The following is a 22366-nucleotide window of genomic DNA, read 5'->3' as shown; positions in this document are numbered from 1 at the left end:
TTTAACATTTCATATAATAACTGGTTTGCGGGTAATGAACTCCTTTAGCTTTTTCTTGTCTGGGAAGCCCTTTATCTGTTCTTGGATTCTAAATGATAGTTTTGTTGGGCAGGGTAATCTTGGTTGTAGGTCCTTGTTTTTTGTCACTTTGAATATTTCTTGCCACTCCTTAAGGCCTGCAAAGTTTCTGTTAAGGAATCAGCTGACAGTCTGTATGTAAACTCCTTTGTAGGTGACTAACCACTTTTCTCCTGCTGCTTTTAAAATTCTCTTTGTACTTAACCTTTGGCATTTTAATTACGATGTGTCTTGGTGTGGTCTTCTTTGGGTTCATCTTGTTTGAGACTGTGCTTCCTGGACTTGTATATCTATTTCCCTCATCAAGTTAGGGAAGTTTTCTGTCACCGTTTTTTTAAGTAGGTTTTCAATTTTTTGCTCTCTCTCTTCTCCTTATGGCACCCCATAATACAAATGTTGGTACGCTTGAAGTTGTTCCAGAAACTCCTTACACTATCCTCATATTTTTGCTTTTGCTTTTTGTTCTGATTTGGTGTTTTTTGCTTCTCTACATTCCAAATTGCTAAATTGATTCTCGGCTTCATCTACTCTACTGTTGATTCCCTGTAAATTATTCCTCTTTTAGTTAGTATAGCCTTCATTCTGACTGGTCCTTTTTTATGCTGTTGAGGTTCTCACCAAATTCACTGAGCATCTTTATAACCAGTGTTTTGGACTATGCATCTAGTAAATTGTCTCCACTTTGTTTAGCTCTTTTTCTGGAGTTTTGTTCTGTTCTTTCACTTGGGACAAGCTTCTTTGTCTCCTCATTTTGGCTGCCTCCCTGTGTTTATTTCTATGTATTAGGTAGAGCTGCTATGTCTCCCAGACTTGGTAGAGTGGCCTAATGTAGTTGTTGTGTAGGGCCCAGTGGCACAGCCTCCCCAATTACTCTGCTGGTTACTCAAGGTGTACCCTCCATGTAGGCTGTGTGCACCCTCCTCTTATATTTGAGGCTTGATTGCTATTGGTGTCACTGGGAGGGATCTACCCCCTAGGCTAAGCAGCTGCAAGGACTGGCTCTGACCTCCAATCACCATGGAGGATAAGCTGTGCAGGGGCCCACTCCCCAACAGGACTTACTTTAACTGGGCTCTGGTGTCTGCTGAGTCCATCCCTTGAGTATGTCACTTCTGGAAGTGGTTGGGTGGTGATGCTTCGATATAGTCTAAAGCTGTTCATTGGGTGCGCTGGCTCTGAGGCCTCCTAGAAGGTTCAGGCCAAGGTCAGCCACCTGCCCGGGGCTACCTTACATGAGCTACAAAGCAATCTGCAGCTGGACGCTACTTATGCTGGGCTTGGAGTTACCCAGGTAAGGTCTAGTGGCCTAGGGCCACTTAGCAAGAGGTATGAGGCATGCTGAGGCCGGATACTGCTTGTTGAGAGATTTTAGGAAAGTCTAAAGTATGAGACGAAAGGACAGTTGTATGGAAAAGCCACTGTAAACAGCTTAGATGGGCCTAAAAGTTGGGTAGCCAGGGCCTCTGGGAATCACCAGGATGGGGCCAAACAGTGTGAGCCAGACTGATGAAGTCTCAGATATGGCACTCATAGACTGGCTCTGTAGGGGGAGGGCTCATCAAAGTGCCTCTTTGGACTGGCAGAAAGCCGCCCTCCCCCCAAACTCTTACTCTTATGCTGGACAATTCAGTTCCTCCAGTATGTCTCTGATGCCTTTCAAGCTGCTGCCCCAGCACTGGAGCTCAGAGTGAATCCAAGTAAGTACGTGCATAAGCCCTTTAAGAGGAATATCCGGGACTCCAGCAGCCTCTGTCTCACTCAGCCACAATCCCCACTGGTTTTTACATCCTGAAGTTATGGGAACTTCTCTTCCTGGCACTGGAAGCCTGGGATGGGGGCCCCTCACTCCTCAGGAGGAACCTCTGTAGCTGAGTTATCCCTCCTGGTTTCTTATCTGCTTCATGTGGGTGAGGGGCCAGCCCATTCTGCATCTCCACCCCTTCTACAAGTCTTGATGTGGTTTCCTTCTTTAATTCCCTAGTTGTATGACTTCTATTCAGCCAGATTTCAGGCAGTTCTGAATGATGGTTGTTCTGTAATTTAGTTGTAATTTTGATGTGGTTGTGAAAGGAGGCAAGTACCATGTACTGTTTACCTATGCTGTCACCTTGCCAGAGTCCTTTCAATTTTCTTTAAACAGATGTAATTAAAAGACAATTATCCTATTCTCACACCATAACATCTACCATTCTACCCATAATGTAATCATTTTTATAGCCTTCAGTCTCTCTCTTCTATCAGCCCTGACTTTTCCCCCAATTCTCATCTCATATTCCCACCTGCCCAGTTACATCTCCACTTGGATGTCCAACAAACATCTCAAACCACAGTTTGATTTTCCTACCCTGCTATTTCTAGCCCCATATTTCTGCTCAAAAACCTTATGAGTCATCATTCCTCCTTTCTCTTTTATTCTACATCCAATTTAAAAGTAAATCCTGTTGGTTCTAGATGCAAAATGTTTCAAGAATCAACCACTTCTCACCATAACACCTAGTCGAACCACCATGAAGACAGTAGTACATTGTCTGGACAAGTGCAAGAGCTCCCTCAGTAATCACCCTGCCTCCCTTGTTCTTCCCTCCCAAATTCTCCACATACCATGGAACTGCCAGAGTGATCCTTTCAAATCATCACTTAGATCAGTTCATTCCACTGATCAAAACAAAAAGCCTCTATAGTGGCTTCCCTCAATAAAAGCCAAATTCCTTACAAGGTCTTACATGACGTAACCCCTTGCTACTTCTCCAACCCCATCTCCTGCCACCACCTTCCCCTTTCCAATTCTCTCCTGACCCCCTATGCCAGTTATAGTGGGAATGAATCAATTAACCTCTTTTTGTTTTACAAGAATTTCTTCTTGTGAACATATTTAAAAAGTTTCGTCTCTCTCTTCTCTATAATAGCACTGATACAGGAACTGGAGAAGGTTTGAAAAATGGTGACATGAAAAAAAAAGTTCAAGTGAGTGTACAAAAAACAAAAAGGAGATTTTAAAAAGTGATATATATCACTGGGTCCTTCTCAAGAAGATTACAATGATGGTCACAAAGTGAAAAAGTATGACACCACATAAAATATAAGTATGAAGAACAATCACCCAGTTGTTGTATGGTCATTCCTTTCTATTAGAAAAAAATATGAACACTTTAACAATATCTACAAATTTTATAGGAGTACTAAGATATACACAAAACATACACTTTTATTTTAACACATGTGCTAAACAAGCTAATGTTGCAAAAAATGTTTCTAAATTAGTTGTAGGAGGCAGTATAGCACAGGGTATAAGAGAATAAGCTTTAGAAACAAAGAGGGGTTTTTTAATCTGGCTGAACCCACACTTTCTAACTTATGGCCCTGGTTGTCTATTAAACTATTGTTATAGCAGTGTACTAGCTGCCACTGAGAACAGTAAGTCAATTACTGAATAAAAGTTTGTATCACTGCCAGCACTGACGGCAGTGTCCAGAAGAAAAAAGTGGGACAGCCCCTTGGGCTTCCTAGAGAGCTGGGTCAGGTGTTGTAGGGTTCATAGCTCAAGTAGAGAAAACCTGCTCTGCAGATGCTCAATAGAAATGTTATTTTGGAGCCAATAAAAAAGTAAAAGGAACAGAAAGGCTACTGAAAGTTTATTTTGGAATTGATACGAAAGTAAAAGGAACAGAACTATGACACAATCACTGGACTGATAATAGAGCTGTTTGAGTTCAATCCTGAAAGGCCTACCAATACTAACCAATTACAAGTTAGGAAAATCACAATTCTATAAAACAGATATATTTCCAACATTAATATTTTTAATTTATTATTATTATTTATAACCTGATACTAAAAATAGACAAGTATCTTGCAATAATAACTTTGAAGAGCAGTTCTTCTGTTATAAAAACAAAGTGAAAATCAGTTATTTTTATTATAAACCAGCATCTCTAACATCAGGTTTTTGACACTCAGAAAAGAAATGTGTACATTCCTGGTACTTACACATTTTTAAAACTCAGGAAGAACTGTTGGCTAATTGAAGCAAAGTATCAGGAAACACAGTTCCTTATTTCTACTCTGCTTTATCTACAATGATATGTGATCCTGGGAAGTCACTAAACTTTTATTTTTTATCTACTATGTACCAAACACCATGCTAGGTTTTTACATATACTACCTAATTTAGCCTTCAGAATAATTCTGAAAGTGGACAATATTACCTAATAAAGCAGGGGTCGGAACCTTTTTGGCTGAGAGAGCCATGAATGCCACATATTTTAAAATGTAATTCTGTGAGAGCCATACAATGACCCGTGTACGTTACACATTATCCAATAAAAATTTGGTGTTGTCCCAGAGGACAGCTGTGATTGGCTCCAGCCACCTGCAACCATGAACATGAGCGGTAGGAAATGAATGGATTGTAATACATGAGAATGTTTTACATTTAAAAAAAATTTTTTTTTTATTAAAGATTTGTCTGTGAGCCAGATGCAGCCACCAAAAGAGCCACATCTGGCTCACGAGCCATAGGTTCCCAACCCCTGTAATAAAGACTCTGAGAGAGGTTAAATAATCTAAGTTAAATAATCATAGAATTCAGTGCAGAATTAAAATGCAAAAAGCAGCCAAATAATTCAAATAAAATTATTTCCAATGTTTCTTTTCAGATATTGTAATCTGAGACTAAACAATAGAGTATGATGGACTTTTCTCTTTTTTTAAAATTAATTTGTTTATTGTGTTAACATGAATTCAAGTGTCCCACTCAATATAACACCCTCACCCCCCTCTCCCATGTCCCTTTTTATATCCCCTTTGCCCCCTCTCCCCCAACTCCATCCCCCTTCCCTTTAGGATTTGCTGTCCTATTATCTGTATCTATGTGTTATGTATATATAATTTCACTAATCCCTTCACCTTCTCTGAGCCCATCCCCTCACACCCTTTCCCTCTGATTGTTGTCCATCTGCTCTGGTGACCTCACCTCTGCCTCTATGTCGTTCCTCAGTTCACTTTGTTCACTAGATTCTACATATAAGTGAGATCATATATTTGTCCTTCTCTGTCTGCCTTACTTCACTTAGCATAATAATCTTCAAGTCCATGCATGCCATCGCAAAAGGCAGTATTTCCCCTTTTTCACATCTGTGTAGTATTCCATAGTATATATGTACCACTGCTTTGTACTCCACTCTTCCACTGACGGACACTTCGGCTGTTTCCAGATCTTGGCTATTGTAAACAATGCTGTAATAAACATGGGGGTGCATATCTTCTTTTGAATCAGTGATTTGATATTCTCAGGATATATTCCTAAAAGTGAGATAGCTGGGCCAAACGGCAGTTCCATTTTTAATTTTTTGAGGAAACTCCATACTGTTTTCCACAGTGGTTGCACAAGTCTGCATTCCCACCAGCAGTGCAGGAGGGTTCTCTTTTCTCCACACACTCACCAGCACTTACTGTGTGTTAATTTGTTAATGAGCGCCATTCTGACATGTGTGAGGTAGTATCTCATTGTGGTTTTAATTTGCATTTCTGTGATGATTAATGACGTCGAACATTTTTTCATATGCCTATTGGCCATCTGTATGTCCTCTTTGGAGAAGTGTCTATTCAGTTCTTTTTGCCCATTTTTAATTGGGTTGTTTACTTTCCTGGTGTTGAGTTTTAGAAGTTCTTTATAAATTTTGGTTTTTAACCCATTATCAGACATATTGGCGGATATGTTCTCCCATTGTGTGGTTTGTCTTTTTATTTTGTTCATGTTGTCTTTGGCCGTGCAAAAGCTTTTTAGTTTAATATACTCCCATTTGTTTATTTTATCCTTTATTTCACTTGCCTATGGAGATAAATCAGCAAAAACATTGCTACAAGAGATATCAGAGAGTTTACTCCCTATGTTTTCTTCCAAGATGTTTATGGTTTCACGACTTACATTTAAGTCCTTTATCCATTTTGAGTTTATTTTTGTGAATGGTGTAAGTTGGTAGTCTAGTTTCATTTTTTGGCATGTGCCTGTCCAATTTTCCCAACAGCTTTTATTAAAGAGACTGTCTTTATTCCACTGTAAGCTCTTACGTACTTTGTCAAATATCAATTGACCATAAAGGTGTGGGTTTATTTCTGGGTTTTCTGTTCTGTTCCATTGATCTATATGCCTGTTCTTTTGTGTGTGTGTGTGTGTGTGTGTGTGTGTGTGTGTGTGTGTGTGTGTGTGTGTGTATTTTTCTGAAGCTGGAAACGGGGAGAGACAGTCAGACAGACTCCCGCATGCACCCGACCAGGATCCACCCGGCACGCCCACCAGGGGCGATGCTCTGCCCCTCCGGGGCGTTGCTCTGTTGCGACCAGAGCCACTCTAGCGCCTGGGGCAGAGGCCAAGGAGCCATCCCCAGCGCCCGGGCCATCTTTGCTCCAATGGAGCCTTGGCTGCGGGAGGGGAAGAGAGAGACAGAGAGGAAGGAGGGGAGGGGGGGGGTGGAGAAGCAAATGGGTGCTTCTCCTATGTGCTCTGGCCGGGTATCGAACCCAGGTCACCCGCACGCCAGGCCGACGCTCTACCGCTGAGCCAACCAGCCAGGCCTATATGCCTGTTCTTATGCCAGTACCAAGCTGTTTTGATTACTATGACCTTGTAGTATAACTTGATATCAGGATACCTCCCACTTTATTCTTCATTTTCAAGATTCCTAAGGCTATTCATGTTCTTTTTTGGTTTCATATAAATTTTTGGAATATTTGTTTTATATTTGAAGTATATCATTGGTATTTTAATAGGAATTGCATTGAATCTATAGAATGCTTTGGGTAATATAAACATTTAAAAAAATTTTTTTTATTTATTCATTTTTAGAGAGAAAGAAAGTGAAAGAGGAGGGAGGAGCAGAAAGCATCAACTCCCATATGTGCCCTGACCAGACAAGCCCAGGGTTTAGAACTGGTAACCTCAGCATTTGAAGTAAATGCTTTGTCCACTGCACCACCACAGGTCAGGCGGGTAATATAAACATTTTAATGATGTTTACTCTTTCTAACCATGAACACGGTATATGCTTCTACTTGTGTGTATCTTCCTTGATTTCTTTTTTTAATGTCTTAAAGTATTCGGGGTATAAGTCTTTTACCTCTTTGGTTAAATTTACTTCTAGGTACTTTATTATTATTTTTTTGTTGCAATAGTAAAGGGGATTGTTTCCTTAATTTATCCTTCAGACAGTTTGTGTATAAAAATGCCACTGATTTCTGAATATTGATTTTATATCCTGCCACCTTGCCAAATTCATTTTATCAGGTCTAGTAGTAGTTTTTTGACTGAGACTTTAGGGTTTTCTATGTACAGTATCATATCATCAGCAAATAATGATAGTTTTACTTCTTCTTTTCCAATTTGGATGCCTTTTATTTCTTCTTCTTGTCTGATAGTTGTGGCTAGGACTTCCAGAACTATGTTGAGTAAGAGAGGTAAAAGGGGGCACCCCTGCCTTGTTCCTGATCTTAAGGGGATAGCTTTTAATTTTTGGCCATTGAGTATGATGTTGGCTGTCAGTTTGTCATAGATGGCCTTCTGATGAACTTTTCTTTAAAAAATTTTTTAACAAGACTGAAGATATAACACTCTATGACATTTCCCTACAAAGTTATGATTATTCTGTCCCTGACTTCTGAAAACATCCCAGTCAAATCCACTCCAAAATAAGTCACTGTCAATGGAAATATATATTATACCCCTGGGATTACTGAGTGCCACATTTTACAGCCTATAACAAGCTCTTAGCTCCTTCACAAACAAAATTCCTGAATAATTTCCAGAGTCTGTACAACATAAGATTTCATACCAACATTTTAATTATGTCCTCTTAGTTGAAAAAAGCTCACTCCTCCTTAAATACTGACAAGTTATGATTTAAATGTAAATATAAGCTTTAGTAAATACTGTGATCCAAATGTAAATGCCAAAAAGTTGAAATTCATTTACTGGCAGGATATTATTGTATGTTATTTTCAACACTTTTGGTAATCTTTTATGGGCAAACTAAATATTCCTAATTAAATTATGTTTAGGAAAAAATAATATCTACTTAAGTATAAGGATGCTTTTTAAATGCTCCAGTCCAACTTTAATAAAGAACTTAACTGGACATTAAACTCTGGTACTAACTTACCTGCATAAGCAGCAATCCAACTATAAAAGCACTTCCTTGACAGTAACCAACCTCACGATCCACTAAAGAATATGCCTAAAAAGTAAAAGATATTGTTCAAAATACTTTAACATGTAGTATACCTTCCTTTCCTAAAAACCTAAAAATAGTGAAACAAGTAAATTAAGACCATTTTTAAGACAAACTCTTACTTGCTTGCTGTTGATATTATCCTATAGATATTTAAAAAGCAAAGGATTATATAACATTTTCTTTTGACAATTTCCCAGTTACACACTAACTGCTCCTAGAGACAAAAAAAAAAAATTATTTGTTCTCAGAAAAGTAACAGAGCTTAAAAATAATTTCAAATGTATGTTTGATAAAGATAAAACCAGAGTAGGTTAAGATAAAAAAAAGCAGTGGCAAAATTGAAATGGTTTTAACAATAAATCATTATTTCTCAGCAGTAGATTGAAGGGAAAAAACTATGGAAGGAGAAAAGGCAATATTGAAGAAAAATTTACAGTGGTACACACTTTCAAGGGCTAAGAGCTCTTAACAACACTGATCACATCAAGTAGAAAAATTTGCTCACAGATTGTGAAACTCGTAGAAGTATCATTTTCATAGAAGATCTCTGAACATGTAGTGATTTTTAGGTTATTTTATTTTGGCCACCTAATACCAAGCAATGGAATGAATCTTCTAACAAGTTCTCTAAACTAGACAGTAATGTCGCATTAGAATTAAAGTAAAAATTACACTAAAGCCAAACTTATTGCCAAAGCAATTGATTACTGGAGTGAGTTTAGCTTCGCTGTAAAAAAATGTGTAATTCCAACCTTCTGAGAATTCACTTCATTTCAAAAAATAAATAAATAGAACTTACCTTCATTACATTAAATAAAACCTCCTGCCCAAGGCTATCTTTTTCCTTAAAAAAATTGTGTTCAGGATAGGTTCTAGCAATGTCCCTTCGGATCAATTTTTCACAAGGTGAAGTCATTTTCAGGAGTTCTGAATACTGATCCTTAATTGGCATACTTTGTGCACTGCATAAAAGTTGCCAAACTAATGCTCTAAAATGGTGTGGTATCCCTTTACGAACAAGTTCCTAAAAATAAAAATAAAAAATTTTTTAATGAATTATTTAAGACTCCTACCTTGAAATCCAAAGAAGACTTATTGGAGGTTGGAGTGGAATGGAAAACTTTATCAAATTCATAATTCACAAAGCTACTTATAGATATAATAAGGCTAGGGAACCTTTTAACCAAGGCTAAGATTTCGCCCTTGGGCATATCCTGTATGGTCAGGGAAAAAGAGGCTACAATGTTATAGATAAATTCTTATAACCTCACTCAAAGTATGACCTCTAAAAGTACTAAAGACTTCATAATCTGCTGAACTATGAATGGCAGTACAGTAACCATCTTATAAAAGACAGTTATCAAGCAGAAAAAAGTAAAAAACTGATAAATTCAAGGACATGTGATGTCACAACTTCATTTCTGAAACTATAAAATGATAGAATTTAATTCCTAAAATAATTTCCACCTATATATTTCTACAATTAGGAAACCTCTATAACAACTGATATCTACAAACCAGAACTTCTATTGGTACAAATAAATGAAACTTATAAAAGACACTTTTTTATTACAGTACTTGGAAAGTACTTGAATCTGATTTTTAATCCTCTATCAATCCATGCGTGATGCCCTTTAAGACAAAAGGAAGAACTTCAACACAGAATATGATTACCTTAACTTGCTTTTCCTTCTTTTTACGTACATCTTCCCATTCATTAACAATTCTTCCCCAAAGTATCCAAGAATCTTCTTCAAGGTGGCTGAGGTTGCTAGAGGCTGATGAACTTGATACAAGAGAGGAGCCACTGTTTCTTCTTGACCCATTTACAGATTTTAAAGACTTAGTATCCGTCTCTAACAATCTGAAACAGAATTAAAAACTGCTGAAGACCCAATCTCACAGTGATACTAGATAAAGTAATGGTGACACTTGGAGCTTCACTACAGCAATTTAGCCATAGTTTTAAAATATACCTAATTTCAGTTAAAAAAAATAGGCAGTAAAATCTCAGACACTTCTTACAGCAATATTTTCCTGATATATCTTCTTGGACAAGGGAAACAAAGGAAAAAATATAAACAGTGGGACTACATAAAACTAAAAAGCATTTGAACAGCAAAAAACAATCATCAATAAAATAAAAAGGGAATCCATAGAATGGGAAAACATTGCCAATGATATATCTAGTACAGGGTTAGTATCCAAAATTGATAAAGAACTTGTATAACTGAGCACCCAAAAAACAAACAATACAATTGAAAAATGGGCAGAGGACCTCAATAGACACATCTCCAAAGAGGATACACAGATGGCCAATAGACATATGAAAATATGCTCAACATCACTAATCATCAGAGAAATGCAAATTTTTTTTTTTTTTTTTTTTTTTTTCATTTTTCTGAAGCTGGAAACAGGGAGAGACAGTCAGACAGACTCCCGCATGCGCCCGACCGGGATCCACCCGGCACGCCCACCATGGGGCGACGCTCTGCCCACCAGGGGGCGATGCTCTGCCCATCCTGGGCGTCGCCATATTGCGACCAGAGCCACTCTAGCGCCTGGGGCAGAGGCCAAGGAGCCATCCCCAGCGCCCGGGCCATCTTTGCTCCAATGGAGCCTCACTGCGGGAGGGGAAGAGAGAGACAGAGAGGAAAGCGCGGCGGAGGGGTGGAGAAGCAAATGGGCGCTTCTCCTATGTGCCCTGGCCGGGAATCGAACCCGGGTCCTCCGCACGCTAGGCCGACGCTCTACCGCTGAGCCAACCGGCCAGGGCGAGAAATGCAAATTAAAGTCACAATGAAACCTCACACCTGTCAGAATTACTATCATCAATAAATCAACAAAAATATTGCTGAGGATGTGCAATGTTGGTGGGAATGCAGACTGGTGCAGCTAGTGTGGAAATCAGTATGGGGTTGCCTCAAAAAAATTTTAAAAAACAGCCTTGGCCAGTTGGCTCAGTGGATAAAGTGTCGACCTGGCATGTGGATGTCCCAGGTTCCATCCCTGCTCAGGACACACAGGAGAAGCGACCATCTGCTTCTCTTCCCCTCACTTGCCCTCTTCTGTCTCTCTGCTCTTCTCTTGCAGCCAGTGGCTTGTTTCAAGCACTGGCCCTACATACTGAGGATAGCTCGGTTTGTCTGACCTTCGGGCTCAGACACTGATGCTCACTTGATTCGAGCATCAGCCTCAGACAGGAGTTGCTGGGTAGATCCCGGTTGGGGTAAATGGGGGAATCTGTTTCACAATCTCCCCTACTCTCATTTAAAAACAAAACAAAACAAGACTTACCTATTTTCCTCCTCCCAGAGCATAAAGGTTCATTGGCTTGCATAGATTTACTGCAATAAATTTACCTTCCAACCCCATCATAATTTCCTTATGACTAACACAAGAAGAAATTTATCAGACAGAAGAAAAAAATACTGGTTTAGCAAGAACATTGTATGCTATAACCAAAGGCATTGCCATTGGTTTGTGTGACCTCCTGGCCATTTCTTATCTGCCACTATTATACAATAATTAATAAACCCATATTTATTCACCCTCATAGAATACTGCCAGACTAAGACATCAAAGGTTGATCTATTAACTGGGGAATACATAATCCTCAGTCTCCTAACTAAGCAACTCCAAGTTTCTGTTAAGAGTAGCTCCATCTCTAATGGTAGCACTCAAAATGGCTACAGCCCCACATTATCTGAGATGAAGATGCTAAAACCAGTATCAGGTGGACTTCAATTGGTATCAAGAGTAAAGTCTAGGATTGGTTACTTCCAGAAGCTTAAAAGAGTTGGCAGAGAGAAAGCATTTCCAGTTCCCTGATGGGTAGGACTAAAGACTAAACTGATAAGAGAATATGTCAACACACATAGTAGTCTTGGTCTTATCTTAGATTACCTTCACCATATCTTTGCTACTGGGAATTGAGCCTTCTCCTTACCGAGGGGATGCCCTATGTAAGGAAAATGGCAGAGTGTGCACTTATGATGGACACAGAAGAGGAAAGAAGATTAGCTTGTGGCAACACGTATTTGAGAAACATCAAAGAAAAAGTCTTTCTACAGTACTATGATTGAAAAATTCAAAGAAGAATGAGTTCTCCTTTGAGTATCTGGAGTTTGAAATGCTTGGGAGACATCCATGCAGATAAGAAGCACAGGCGATGAAAAGTCTGAAGTTCAGATGAGAGGTGAGCCTACAAATAGAAATGTGGCAATTATTTATGAAGAGTTGATAGTAAACTTTTTAAATATCCTACTGAACTCAGCATAATGTTTTCCTATGGATACCAGAACTGACAGAGAAGGATAAATAGCAACGGGTCAACTTGCCCTTCGTAATGTATAAACTGCTACAATAATTTATCAAGAATTAAGTAAGGGAAGGAAGGGTCTAAGAAAGCTGGGGAAGAAAACTGCTACGTGAAAAAACACTTGGAAAACTAAATCACTGGCACTTATTGCAGAGGGAGCAACTTTTCAAACATGGGGTTCAAACATCCCTTGTAATGTTACACCAAAGAAAACAGGATATGAATGTGCTGGGGAAAAGCCAGAAACTTACTAGCTAAAAAAAGTGGCAGCAAAATACATGCCTGACTCAGGGGAGTCACGCTCTTTCACATCAACATCATCAAGCACGAATTCCTGTCTCTCCTCAACAGAAACAAAGAAAGGAGAAGAGAAAGCACAAGGAATTAGCACTGGAAACAATTCAGGGAAGGCTCTTAAAAGAAATGCCTAAACTACAGGTAACTCTCCAGTTCTGAAAGCATCAGGATTTTCATCTGGTTTTCTTTCTTTGAGATGAGATATTAGAGAAGGTAAAGAAATGAGTCGTACAGCCCCTCCCAAATATACATAGTCTGATCAGAAACTCATGGTTTAGAAACTACTTTATAGACAAACAATTCCAGGCAAACTTAACTTCTTGGACTTTTAAATTTAAAAAAGAGATGATCAGAAGCTAAGCAAGTTGCAAAAGAAAAAGTAGTAAAATAAACTTTTAAAATTAGTTATATTATCAACTTCCTCAGAAAATGAGGCAATAGATAAAAAGTACTCCAAACAATCTTCAATAAAAAGAAAAATAATGGCCCTGGCCGGTTGGCTCAGTGGTAGAGAGTCGGCCTGACGTGCGTAAGTCCCGGGTTCGATTCCCAGCCAGGGCACACAGGAGAGGCGCCCATCTGCTTCTCCACCCCTTCCCCTCTCCTTCCTCCCTGTCTCTCTCTTCCCCTCCCGCAGCCGAGGCTCCACTGGAGCAAAAGATGGCCCGGGCGCTGGGGATGACTCCTTGGCCTCTGCCCCAGGCGCTAGAATGGCTCTGGTCGTGACAGAGCGACACCCTGGATGGGCAGAGCATCGCCCCCCGGTGGGCGTGCCGGGTGGATCCCAGTCGGGCGCATGTGGGAGTCTGACTGCCTTCCCGTTTCCAGCTTCAGAAAAATACAAAAAAAAATAATAATAAATAAATAAATAAATAATAATAAAGAGTTCAAGTGAAGATCTAAAGACCTCTCCTATGATTAAAAATACAAGACTTTTTAACATTTCTTTTTTTACTTCCTTTAATGTTCATGGCTATGTATCCTTAGGAAAACAGATACCAATGCTGTGGTGGTAAAATTATAACAATAAGATTAAAGGTTATCTAGATTAGCATTGTCCAACAGAAATACAACACAGCGTCACATAATTTTAAATGGTATAGTGACTGCATTCAAAAAGAAACAGATGCAATTATTAATATTTTATCAAAAATAGTAAAAATATCACTTTATCATGTAATAAAATTTTTAAATTAATGAGATATCCTTTTTTACAATCAACTCCTCAAAATCTGGGGTATATTTTACTCTTAGAGCAAACGCAATTTAGATCAGTCACATTTCAGGTGCTTATTTGCCACATATGGCTAGTGGCTACCATAACAGATATTACAAAGATACATAAATTAAAATTTCAAGCATTCTTTTTACTAGATTAAAAAATAATAGGTAGAAAGATTTGCAAATTAAAGATTCAAACATTTCTGCTTACCATATCAAAAATAAAATCCATTTACTTTAGTGTATAAGAACCCTTATCACTTCCTCATCCTCATACTCAAAATCTGCTAAAAAGCAAAATATGATTCAAATAATAGAATGTAAAAGAAAGCAAACGTAGATGCAATACAACTTTTAAGCCATGCAAATAATGGCCCACTCAAAATTTAAACCACCACCATCCCCCTACTTAATTAAAATGCATCGCTATTACTCTTGAAACTTACCTTCTTAAATTCATCTCTGCCAAAGCCAAGAATACAAATTCTTTGTATTTTGGGGGAAAAAAAGCACATTTACCGCACAGATAAAAATAGCTGTCCTGTTTCAATGTTAAAGCTATGAATTATTAACCTTCGTCAAACAGATCTTTGACATTGTATTGAACCATTTCTTCACATATCTGTGACTGCCAGATGCACTTATTTTTCAAGTGATAACTGCAGTAATATGAAAAGGAAAATGTATTTTATAGAATTTGTTATTTTAATTTTCTAAAACACTGCCATTTTTATACTTTCTGAATCAAAGAGAGTTGAGTAGTATAAACCAAAGGTTCATCTACATTTGAGAAAGAAAAGGAACCCACGTTACAAGTAGTAGTTGTGTCTCATAATATGTATTTACATATATAACTTGCATATCTATATTACAAACCACAAAAATGGTCAGAGAAAATTTAAGTAATTATTCTCATAATTTTTTCCTTGGACTTAATACATTGGTGGGATAGCAGGGAAGAACAAGGAAAGAAAAGATAGATCTTACTACTATTTGCCATTTTGGGAGGGGTAATTTCTTTTTTTTTTAAGGTGAGAGGAGGGGAGGTAGAGAGACAGACTCCCGCATGTGCCCCCACTTGGATCCACCCAGCAACCCGTCTGGGGTCAATGCCAGAATCAACTGAGCTATTTTTAGTGCCTGAGGCTGATGCACTCCAACAGAAAACGGATCAATGAGCTATCCTCAGTGCCCGGGGCCATGCTCAAACCAGTTAAGCCATTGGCTGTGAGAGAGGAAGAGGAAAAGAAGGGGTGAGGGAGCGGGGGAGAAGCAGATGGTCACTTCTCCTGTGTGCCATGACAGGGTTGGGGGCTTAATCCCCTATGCTTGGTGGATGCTCTATCTACGGAGCCATGGGCCAGGGCTGTGGGGGCTGGGGTGGGTTAAAAGAGTTTTTTAGTTAAGGTGACCAATTGTTCTTCTTTAGGGAGGACAGTCCTTCTTTTGTAAGTTCTGTCTTCTCTCGAAAAGCGTCCTCCTTTTTGATATTGGAAGACTAATCTGTAAATGTCCGTATTCGATCGATGCAGAGTTGATCCATTGCGTGTGATGTGACCTATTTGTATCTAAATGAGTACTTTTTTCTTATAATTATCATTAAAAATTAATAGGCATGCAAGCATAATTACAATATAAAATATATATTACAAATGTTTTTATTATGCATTTATCATATTATATAGTGTGTCTGTCAAGTCATGGTGCACTTTTGACCGGTCACAGGAAAGCAACAAAAGACGACAGAAATGTGAAATGTGCACCAAAGAAAAGGAAAACCCTCCCAGTTTCTGTAGGTTGATGTGGCAGCATGTGTGCATGCGTAGATGATGACAGAACACCGTGTATACAGCGGAGCAGCCCACAGCCATGCCAGTCCAGATGTGGACGCTACCGAAAGTTCAGTGTGTTCTGCCGTTCGCTAAATTTGAATCTGTGACCAAAGTGCAACGTGAATATCGGCACGTTTATAACGAAGCGCCACCACATAGGAATAATATTACTCGGTGGGATAAGCAGTTGAAGGAAACCGGCAGTTTGGTGGAGAAACCCCATTCTGGTAGGCCATCAGTCAGTGATGAGTCTGTAGAGGCTATAATGGGATAGCTACCTAAGGAGCCCTAATAAATCTGTGCGTGAGCCCACATCGAACTGCACTGAATAGGTATGAAACTGGGAGAGTTTTCTTTTTATTTGGTGCAGATTTCACATTTCTGTCGTCTTTTGTTGCTTTCCTGTGACCGGCCAAAAGTGCACCATGACTTTACAGACACACTGTAGTGTAGTACTGTTGCAATGAATAAAATGTTTCTTTTATTTATGATATTGTTTTCTTCCATTTATTTTTGTCCTCCTTTTCATTGTAAAAACGTTGGTCACCTTATTTTAGTCAAACTGACAACAAATTATGGAAATCAAAATCTCAAATGCTCCCTGTCATTTTATATTTTACTAGAGTCAGAGAAATATAAAAAAAGATGTCATTACATTCACCTATTCTTTACACAAAAATCCTTCCTATGGATTCTGGGTTTCAATAATTGGGGGCGGGGAGAGGGGAGGAGAAAGAGGAGGATAGAGGACAAAGGAGGGAGGAGGATGAAGGGAGGAGGGAGGAGGGAGGAGGGAGGAGGGAGGAGGGAGGAGGGAGGAAGGAGGAGGGTGGACAGGGGAGTGGAAGAGAGAGAGAGACTCAAAATTCTAACAAAAAAATTACATATTGGGCCCTGGCCGGTTGGCTCAGTGGTAGAGCGTCGGCCTGGCGTGCAGAAGTCCGGGGTTTGATTCCCGGCCAGGGCACACAGGAGAAGTGCCCATCTGCTTCTCCACCCCTCCCCCTCTCCTTCCCCTCTGTCTCTCTCTTCCCCTCCCGCAGCGAGGCTCCATTGGAGCAAAGATGGCCCGGGCGCTGGGGATGGCTCCTTGGCCTCTGCCCCAGGCGCTGGAGTGGCTCTGGTCACGACAGAGCGTCGCCCCCTGGTGGGCAAAGCGTCGCCCCTGGTGTGCATGCTGGGTGGATCCCGGTCAGGCGCATGCGGGAGTCTGTCTGACTGTCTCTCCCCATTTCCAGCTTCAGAAAAATACAAAAAAAAAAAAAAAAAAATTACATATTGTTTAGAATTTCACACAAGAAAAGGTGACAATCTCCTGTTCCTTTTATTTCTTCCAAGTTTTACTTGTGAAAAATCTCTCTTCTGAACGTCTTTAAATAGCTCCAGCAATTAACATATATGCCAAGTACATCTGGTATTCTGAAGTTAATTGTGAATTACTTGGAGAAAAAGTTCATCTATACTCATACATCACACACAATAATTTTTAATATAGGGCTTTGCATTTTAGTTGTGCAGGTTATTTATTGATCACAGCCATAAAAATAAATTAAAAATTGGTCACTTACAAACTCAGCACCAAAAGTTATCTTTTATGCAAAATATTTTCCACACAAGAAGCAATTCAAAACTCACAAATCCTTTATACCATTTAGCACTATCTATAAGGCCTTTACTTTGCCAGTCCTGCCCTAACTTCATATTTCACTAAGTTTACCATGATTACCTCCTTTTATTCTCCTTAATAGTCTCTGTCATTTTCTTTTTTCTGAGGACCTACTTGTTCATAACTGCCTTCACACAACCTAACATTTACTTTTCTCTTTCACAACCCTTATCCAAATTCATCTTATCCAAAAAACTTTGTTAATCTACATATTATGTTAGATTATCTCTTCCCAAAACCTCAACCAAAAGATTTTGCTCAAAATCTTGCAAATGTAATAAACAAAGGGGCAAAAGGTTAAATCAATACCTTGATGCACATATAATCCTTACCCTATCCCTAACAAAAGGGATGTCTGTGAAACTATTTGTCCTAGAGGTACAAATAGTTGCAATAAAGTATGAAAAAGAGATAAAAGGCATCCAGGTTGCAAAGGAAAAAGTAAAAGTGCTTTTGCTCACAGAAACACACTCATATCCTATATAGAAAATCTAATGGAATCTTAAGAAACAACAACACCTACCAGAATAACAAGTGAGGTTAAGCAAGGAAGCAGGATACATAATTCATAAAGACAAACAACTGTATTCCTCTATGTTGGGAATGAACAATCAAAAATTAAATTTACAAAAAAAAATACCATGCACAAGTAAGAAATATATTGTGGTCATAGGTGGAAGGCAATACTGTCAGGGATTCAATATATGTAATTCCAATTAAAATTGCAGCAAGTATTTTTTGTAGAAACTAACAACTTGATGTAAAATTCATATTGTAATGATAAGAATCAAAAATAGTCAAAATGAAAGAACAAAGATGGAGGATTAAGGCTATGTGAACACAAGACTTTATTAATAAAAGTAAAATAATCAAGATAGTATCATATCAGCATTAAGATAGATAAATAGATCAATGGAACATAATAGAGTCCAGAAAAAGACCAATATATTTTTGGACAACTGATTTTTGACAAAAGTGCAAAAGTAATTAAATAAAGAATGGTCTTTTCAACAAATGATATAAAACAATTAAGTATGCATATTCAACAAATGAACTTTGATCTATCTATATTTGTTCCCTATACAAAATTAAATCAAAATGAACCACAGATCTAAATGTAAAACATAAAACTTCTAAATATAATGTACGAGCCAATCTGTGTAACCTTGAGTGATCAAAACTACAATCAATAAGAAAAAAGTTTCAAACTGGACTTAATCCAATTTAAAATGTCTGATCTTCAAGATACTCCTATTATAAGAAAAAAACCACTGACTAAGCATATATATGATAAAGAACTTGTATCCAAAATATGCACATCTAAAACATAATAATAAAAAAGCAAACAACTTTTTTTAAACATGAAATAATTTCAAAACAGACATTTTATCAAAGGAAATAAATCAATGGCAAATAAGCACATAAAAAGATGCTCACTACCTTTGGGAAATGCAAATTAAAATAAGATACCACCCGGCCTGACCAGGCGGTGGTGCAGTGGATAGAGCGTCAGACTGGGATGCGGAAGACCCAGGTTCGAGACCCCAAGGTCGCCAGCTTGAGCGCGGGCTCATCTGGTTTGAGCAAAAAGCTCACCAGCTTGGACGCAAGGTCACTGGCTCGAGCAAGGGGTTACTCAGTCTGCTGAAGGCCCATGGTCAAGGCATATATGAGAAAGCAATCAATGAACAACTAAGGTGTCGCAACGAAAAACTGATGATTGATGCTTCTCATCTCTCTCCATTCCCGTCTGTCTGTCTCTCTCTCTGACTCTCTCTCTGTCTCTGAAAAAAAAAAGATACCACCTGCACCTGAATAATCAACTAATCTATGATAAACGAAGCAAGAGTGCTCAGTGGGGTAAAGATAGCATCTTCAATAAGTGGGTTGGGAAACTTGGACACATAACATGCAAAACAATTAAAGTTGACTACTTTCTTATACCATATACAAAAATAAACTCAAAATAAAGACTTAAATGTATGACCTAAAACTATGAAACTTCTAGAAGAAATAAACATAGGCAGAATACTTTATGTCATCACTTAGCATTATCTTTTTGAATGTCTTCTCAAGCAAGGGAAATAAAGTATATACTTTGGGGACAGTATGAAGCATAACAACATCAGCATGATATGGGGTACAAGAAGAAGAGAGATATCAAGGAATTGAGAATCTCTTTTAATGACTGAAAACTTCTCTCATCCAATGAAGAAAAAAGATGCAGAAGTCCAGGAAGTGCAGAGAATCCCAAAGAGACCCACACCAACACATCATAATATAAATGGCAAAGGTTAAAGATAAAGAACCTTAAAAGCAATAGAGAAAGTTACCTTCAAGGGAGCTCCCATAAGACTGATTTTTCACCCTGGCCGGTTGGCTCAGTGGTAGAGCGTTGGCCTGGTGTGCAGAAGTCCCGGGTTTGATTCCTGGCCAGGGCACACAGGAGAAGCGCCCATCTGCTTCTCCACCATTCCCCTCTCCTTCCTCTCTCTCTCTTCCCCTCCCACAGCGAGGCTACATTGGAGCAAAGATGGCCCGGGCGCTGGGGATGGCTCCTTGGCCTTTGCCCCAGGCGCTAGAATGGCTCTGGTCGCAACAGAGCAAAGCCCCGGAGGGGCAGAGCATCGCCCCCTGGAGGGCAGAGCGTCGCCCCCTGGTGGGCGTGCCGGGTGGATCCTGGTTGGGCGCGTGCGGGAGTCTGTCTGACTGTCTCTCCCCGTTTCCAGCTTCAGAAAAATACCAAAAAAAAAAAAAGACTGATTTTTCAACAGAAACATTTCAGGCCAGATGGAATTGTCATGAAATATTCAAAGTAATGAAATGCAACGACCTACAATGAAGACTCTGTTCCCAGCAAGGCTGGAGAAATAAAGAGCTTCTTAGACAAGAAATAGATAAAGGAGTTCATGGGTCTTCTTTAAAAGAAGAAGGAGAATAAAAGAAAAATAAACAAACAAAAAACCAGAGGAACAGCATTAAAAGGATAAAGTGGCAATAAATATGTACCAATAATCACTTGAAATGTAAATGGCGGCCCTGGCTGGTAGCTCAGTGGATAGAGTGTCAGCCTGGTGTCTGGATGTCTCAGGTTCGATTCCTGGTCAGGGCACACAAGAAAAGCCACCATCTGCTTCTCTTCCCCTCCCTCTCCCCCTTCCCTCTCTCTTCCCCTCCCACACCAGTGCCTCAAATTGGTTCGAGTATCAGCCTAAGATGCTGAGGATAGCTCAGCTAGTCTAAGCACATCAACCTCAGGTTGACTGAGCATCAGCCCCAGACAGAGGTTGCCAGGTGAATCCCGGTCAGGGCGTATGCAGGACTCTGTCTCACTATCTCCCCTCCTCTCACTTAAAAAAAATTAAAATTAAAATAAAAAATAAATATAAATGGCTTGAGTGCTCCAGTCTAAAGACACAGGTAACTGAATGGATAAGAAAACAAGATACATATGTATGCTGTCTACAAGAGACTTACCACAGAAAAAAGATACTCACAGATTAAAAGTAAATGGATGTAGGCCCTGGCCGGTTAGCTCAGTGGCAGGAGTCCCGGGTTCGATTCCCAGCCAGGGCACACAGGAGAAATGCCCATCTGCTTCTCCACCCCTCCCCCTCTCCTTCTCTCTCTTCCCCTCCCACAGCCAAGGCTCCATTGGAGCAAAAGTTTTCCCGGGCGCTGAGGATGGCTCTGTGGCCTCTGCCTCAGGCGCTAGGATGGCTCTAATTGAGATAGAGTGACACCCCAGATGGGCAGAGCATCGCCCCCTGATGGGCGTGCCGGGTGGATCCCAGTCGGGCGCATGCGGGAGTCTGTCTGACTGCCTCCCCGTTTCCAACTTCAGAAAAATGCAAAGAAAAGAAAAGAAAAAAAAAAAAGTAAATGGATGTAAAAAGATATTTCGCCTGACCAGGCAGTGGCACAGTGGATAGAGCATCGGACTGGAAAGCGGAAGACCCAGGTTCGAGACCCCTAGGTCGCCAGCTTAAGCGGAGGCTCATCAGGTTTGAGCAAAGCTCATCAGCTTGGACCCAAGGTCGCTGGCTCAAGCAAGGGGTTTCTTGGTCTGCTGAAGGCACGTGGTCAAGATACATATGAGAAAGCAATCGATGAACAACTAAGGTGTGGCAGCGAAAAACTGATGATTGATGCTTCTCATCTCTCTTCATAAAAAAAAAAAAAAAAAAAAAAAAAAAAAGATATTTCATGCAAATGAAAGTTTTTAAAAAGCTTGGGTAGCAAAATTTTTATCTGTCAAATAGACTTAAAACAAAGGCTATAATAAGAGACAAAGAAGGACACTACATAATAATAAAGGGAGCAATCCAACAAGAAGATAATAACACTTGTAAAAATTTATGCACCCAACATAGGAGCAGCTAACTATATACAGCAAATCTTGATGAACATAAAGAAAGTCAAAATCAGGCATAGTGGGGGAATTTAACACCCCATTGACATCAATCAATAGATCTTTCAGGCAAAAAATCAACAAGGAAACAGGAGCCTCAAATCACACACTAGATTACATGGATTTAATTGACATCTTTAGAGCAGTGGTCCCCAACCTTTTTTGGGCCATGGACCGGTTTAATGTCAGAAAATATTTTCACGGACCAGCCTTTAGGGTGGGATGGATAAATGCACAAAATAAAATTATACGACCAGTGTAAAAACTGTGGTATTTTAAAATATAATTGTCGAACTTACAAGACAAGGGTCAAGA

General features: G+C 39.4%; 1 protein-coding gene across 5 annotated transcripts in view; it reads right to left on the bottom strand.

The window, feature by feature from the left end:
* EVI5 (ecotropic viral integration site 5) overlaps positions 1–22366 on the bottom strand; it is a 260068-nt gene that overhangs the window by 170369 nt on the left and 67333 nt on the right. For all 5 annotated transcript variants that reach the window (XM_066376780.1, XM_066376784.1, XM_066376782.1 and 2 more), the window contains exons 3-5: positions 9978–10167; positions 9103–9327; positions 8232–8306 (exon numbers count right to left, since the gene is read on the bottom strand). In XM_066376780.1, coding sequence (XP_066232877.1) covers positions 8232–8306; positions 9103–9327; positions 9978–10167 — 490 coding nt within the window. The remainder of the gene's footprint in view (positions 1–8231; positions 8307–9102; positions 9328–9977; positions 10168–22366) is intronic.

The sequence above is a fragment of the Saccopteryx leptura genome, chromosome 3, assembly GCF_036850995.1.
Source record: "Saccopteryx leptura isolate mSacLep1 chromosome 3, mSacLep1_pri_phased_curated, whole genome shotgun sequence".
Classification (NCBI taxonomy): Eukaryota; Metazoa; Chordata; class Mammalia; order Chiroptera; family Emballonuridae; genus Saccopteryx; species Saccopteryx leptura.
Note: the sequence above shows the minus strand (reverse complement) of the source record. Positions and strands in the feature narration are given on the sequence as shown.